Below are 5059 nucleotides of genomic sequence, written 5' to 3'. Positions count from 1 at the left end.
CGCATGCAGCATTCAAGCTCAGGGAGGGAGCGGGAGGTGCGGGGACTGGGGGTGCTCGGAGGAGGAAGCCCAGGGACCAGGAGCACAGCCCGGCGGGCAGGAGCACCCCTTCCCCCAAATACCATTGCCAGCCACGGGGCTCTGCAGCTGCCCTGCTTCTTCTCCTGAACGCTACCCTGTCCCCGCTCTGTCAATGCCGGCCACTCTGCTGCCACTGCCGTGGAGACCCGCAGCTGGCAGCAGCAGAGGGGCCGGCTTTGACCAGACCTCTCCTTGTCCTGCAAATTCCCTGGTTCGGGACTGGTCAAGTCCCAAAAGTGCTGGACGAGCGAGGTAGAAACTGTATGCGCTGGTGTGATTGTTCACAGGAATGAGTTCCACAGATCCATTTATGCACCATAGTGCCAATGACAGCGTGTAGATGTGTGTGGTTTGTCCAGACGCTGGTGCAACTCTATCCCCAAATGTAATATTACAGAACTGTGTACATTCCCAAAACAAAACTACATACCCATACACTTTACAACTATTTGACCCCTTCTTGCAACAAACCATTGAGTCTGCTCCTCCATGGCCATTGGGGAGGGACACATTCAAATATTTACCTTGGACAAGCAATTATTTAACTTAATTTGTGACCAATTTATTCCATTCTTTCCTCCCCATCTATTAAACCATTAAGATTGTTGTTTCTCCCCATTTATGTATGTACTGTAGAATCATAGAATATCAGGGTTGGAAGGGACCTCAAGAGGTCATCTAGTCCAACCCCCTGCTCAGAGCAGGACCAGTCCCCAACTAAATCATCCCAGCCAGGGCTTTGTCAAGCCTGACCTTAAAAACTTCCAAGAAAGGAGATTCCACCACCTCTCTAGGTAACACATTCCAGTGCTTCACCATCCTCCTAGTGAAAACATTTTTTCTTAATATCCAACCTAAACTTCCCCCACTGCAACTTGAGACCATTACTCCTCGTTCTGTCATCTGCTGCCATTGATTCCTTGAGGACGTGCTCCATGATTTTGAAATTCTGTGCTATTACGTCCGCTAACTCCTTTAGCACCCTTGGATGCAGCGCATCCGGCCCGTGGACTTGTGCTCGTCCAGCTTTTCTGAATAGTCCCGAACCACTTCTTTCTCCACAGAGGGCTGGTCACCTCCTCCCCATGCTGTGCTGCCCAGTGCAGTAGTCTAGGAGCTGACCTTGTTCGTGAAGACAGAGGCAAAAAAAGCACTGAGTACATTAGCTTTTTCCACATCCTCTGTCACTAGGTTGCCTCCCTCATTCAGTAAGGGGCCCACACTTTCCTTGACTTTCTTCTTGTTGCTAACATACCTGAAGAAACCCTTCTTGTTACTCTTAACATCTCTTGCTATCTGCAACTCCAGGTGGGATTTGGCCTTCCTGATTACACTCCTGCATCCCCGAGCAATATTTTTATACTCCTCCCTGGTCATTTGTCCAATCTTCCACTTCTTGTAAGCTTCTTTTTTGTGGTTAAGATCAGCAAGGATTTCACTGTTAAGCCAAGCTGGTCGTCTGCCATATTTACTATTCTTTCTATACATCGGGATGGTTTGTCCCTGTAACCTCAATAAGGATTCTTTAAAATACAGCCAGCTCTCCTGGACTCCTTTCCCCCTCATGTTATTCTCCCAGGGGATCCTGCCCATCAGTTCCCTGAGGGAGTCAAAGTCTGCTTTTCTAAAGTCCAGCGTCCGTATTCTGCTGCTCTCCTTTCTTCCCTGTGTCAGGATCCTGAACTCGACCATCTCATGGTCACTGCCTCCCAGGTTCCCATCCACTTCAGCTTCCCCTACTAATTCTTCCCGGTTTGTGAGCAGCAGGTCAAGAACAGCTCTGCCCCTAGTTGGTTCCTCCAGCACCTGCACCAGGAAATTGTCCCCTACCCTTTCCAAAAACTTCCTGGATTGTCTGTGCACCGCTGTATTGCTCTCCCAGCAGATATCAGGGTGATTGCAGTCACCCACGAGAACCAGGGCCTGTATTCTAGTAACTTCCGTGAGTTGCAGGAAGAAAGCCTCGTCCACCTCATCCCCCTCGTCCACCTCATTCCAATACAGTGGCTGGTTGCTCACCTGCTGTGGAGAAAGGGTGTCAGGAAAAATGACTCTCAAGATGTCTTTAGAGGACTGCTCCAAAGTACACTGTATTTGCAAATTTTTATAACTTCTACAAAACATATAGGTCATAGTGACCCCTACTCAATCATCACTTTTCCAAACTTTCAATAAAAATATCAGAGGCATCTAGATCCAAGGTTTTAATCCACTTATCTTCTTTCATTATCACTCATTTACTAGTCTGCCCACTCCTCCCATTCTGATGAGCAGAAACTGACAGCTAGATTTTGACCTTGAATTTAAAAACCTACTTTCCAATTAACCCTTAGCTATGTGGTGTTTATTTTAGTAAATCATAATGGCTGAGTGCACATCATACGGTTACTACTGGCTTGATCACATTCTTGGGTACACACCCCTCAGGGTAACAACGTTCAGTTCTCCAAAACACAGTTTCACAACGCTCAACAATAAGCTCTGTAGGATATCCTCATTTCCTGCAGCAGCTTTCTTCTATTAGTACTTTCCAATAGAAACATTTGGTTTGTCCTCCAGGCTTCCTAAAGTATTGGGCATGGAAAACTCAGGAACATTTTAGTCACTGGATCATTGCACGTGTGATAAATAAGTTCAACACTGTAGTTTATTTCTTTTCTTTGGCTATCTGAAAGTGCAGCTTTAGTTGGTCGAACTGATCAAGAATCATGTTCACACAGGGTGTAATAGAAGAACACCTTAAATCAGAAAGCTGCAGTATATTCTCTTAGTATGGAAGTCATGGAAACGCCAAGAGACAGTCATGGAAGGTTGTAAGCAGTGCTTGGTGATGGAGTGATAAGACATTACATGTGAGGAATTTGTCAGACTATGAAATTGCACAATTTTGAGCTCAGCCAAATTGGGAGAGAGCAACCTTGATTAACAAGGAGATATCTCTTCCCAATCTTTTCATACAGGTTTAAAGTCAGTGCCCCCAGCAATCATCTTCTGCAGGTGTATTTGCTCACTTTGTCACGAAGCTCTTTGGTTTTGACCCCATAAATGATTGGGTTGAGCATGGGGGGGACAAGGAAGTGGAGGTTGGCTAAGATGATGTGAACGTGGGGAGCAATGCCCTGACCGAAGCGGTGTGTTACAGTGGAGAAGAGGAAGAAAGTACAAGACATCAGCATGACACAGATGTGGGCTGTGCAGGTGTTGAGTGCTTTCCGATGAGCTTTCTTGGAGGAGATTCTGAGGATGGCTCTGGTGATCAGACTATATGAGAAGACAACGAGCCACAGGTCTAACCCTAAGACTATAAATGTGACCACCAAGCCATACGTCCTGTTGACTGTGATATCCCCACAGGACATCTTTGCCACAGCCATGTGCTCGCAGTAGGTATGGGGGATAATGTGGTTGGCACAGAACGGCTGCCTGCTCAGGAGCAGGGGCAGGGGCAGGACGAAGAGAACAGTTCTTATCAAACCCAAAAGCCCGAGCTTAGCTATCCGTGCGTTGGTGAGGATGGTGGTGTATCTCAGAGGTTTACATATGGCAATGTAGCGATCGAAGGCCATTGTCACGAGGATGGCTGACTGCATAACAGAAACTGCATGAAGGAAGAACATCTGGGTGAGGCAGCCACCCACAGTAATGCCTCTCAAATTGGACCAAAATATACACAGGGCTTTCGGCACGACTGAGGTAGACGTGGCAATGTCTGTAAGCGCCAACATGCAGAGCAGCAGGTACATCGGCTTGTGCAGGGTCTGCTCTTTGCCTACAACAAACAGAACCATGCAATTTCCCAACAGGCAGACAATGTAGAACACAGAGAAAGGAATGGATATCCACATGTGAGCAGCTTCCAGGCCAGAGATGCCGGCAAGGATGAATGTTGAAGGGGCAGAGGGGGAGAGGTTGAAAGCTGCCATAAGGTGGTTGATGCGTCGATCAGGCTCCGAAATGCTCAGTGTTCCTGTGAATCAAAAGAAACACAGTGAGGGTCTTTAAACACGTTATAACAAATAGTTATTATGAATCTAGAAAGGGGGCTGAGCAGTGAGGTGGCAACATTTACAGATGGCACCAGATTATTTAGGTCATAGTCAAGTCCGAAGAACTCCACAGAAGGAGCTAATCAAGTCAGATGAATGGATGTCACAATGACAGATGAATTTCCATGTCAATAACTGCAACTTATATGCTCATTGGAGGGAAAATATTGAACTCCTCAAACACCTTAGAAGGTTCTAATTTAAATGTATGCACTCAGGACAGGGATCTGGGCATGAAGGTACAGAGCTCTGTGAAACTCTGTGAAACTCTGCTCACAGTGAAAGCATGGACAGAAACTAAGCAAAACATTCGGATCCAGAAGAAATGGGATATGGAATCATACAGAAAATTCATTGCCATGAGGTCTGTCAGTCAATGTTTCTCCCTCCTATGGACTCCTCTGTGTAGTACTGGGCACCCTTCTCACACAGAATATTGCAAAACTAGAGGTGTTCAGGCAAAGGCAACTAGAATGATCAAGGGCCCGGTGAAACTCATATGAAGAGAGGTTGAAAAGACTGGGGTTGTTACCTTACAAAGGAATCGAAGAAGAGGGGACATAGGAAAAGTTTATAAAATACTGACTTGTAGAGGGGAAATGGAGAATGTGTTCTCCCTGTCTCATATCAAAAGATCAAAAATACATTCAATTAAACTGAAATGTGGCAAATTCAAAAGAGGTAAAAAAGAATGCTTTCTCCACTCAGTGCCTCAGACTGAGGAACTCCTTGCCACAAAGGATAGTTCAGGCCATGAGCTAATCAAGAATCAGGAGGGTTTGGACATACACATGGATAGTGAAGCTATCCAGTTTCAATAACTACAGCTTAATGAATATTTTGGGAAGCCTAGGCCCACATATTTCAGGGGACAAGCCTATCTGTAGCTGTTAGGCATCAGGGTGATACAGTCAGGAATTCCAAATCACCAC

General features: G+C 46.1%; 1 protein-coding gene across 1 annotated transcript; it reads right to left on the bottom strand.

The window, feature by feature from the left end:
• Positions 1 to 3065: 3065 nt before the first annotated feature.
• LOC140916794 (olfactory receptor 52P1) lies at positions 3066 to 4558 on the bottom strand. The gene is made up of 2 exons (XM_073358697.1): positions 4506 to 4558; positions 3066 to 4050 (listed from the first exon to the last, which is right to left on the bottom strand). The coding sequence occupies exon 2, from the start codon at positions 4002 to 4004 to the stop codon at positions 3066 to 3068; it is 939 nt and encodes a 312-aa protein (XP_073214798.1). The 5' UTR covers positions 4005 to 4050; positions 4506 to 4558.
• Between the last annotated feature and the right edge of the window lie 501 nt (positions 4559 to 5059).

The sequence above is a fragment of the Lepidochelys kempii genome, chromosome 1 (genome assembly GCF_965140285.1).
Source record: "Lepidochelys kempii isolate rLepKem1 chromosome 1, rLepKem1.hap1, whole genome shotgun sequence".
Classification (NCBI taxonomy): domain Eukaryota; kingdom Metazoa; phylum Chordata; order Testudines; family Cheloniidae; genus Lepidochelys; species Lepidochelys kempii.
The sequence above is the reverse complement of the archived record's forward strand: the minus strand, read 5'-3'. Positions and strand labels throughout refer to the sequence as shown.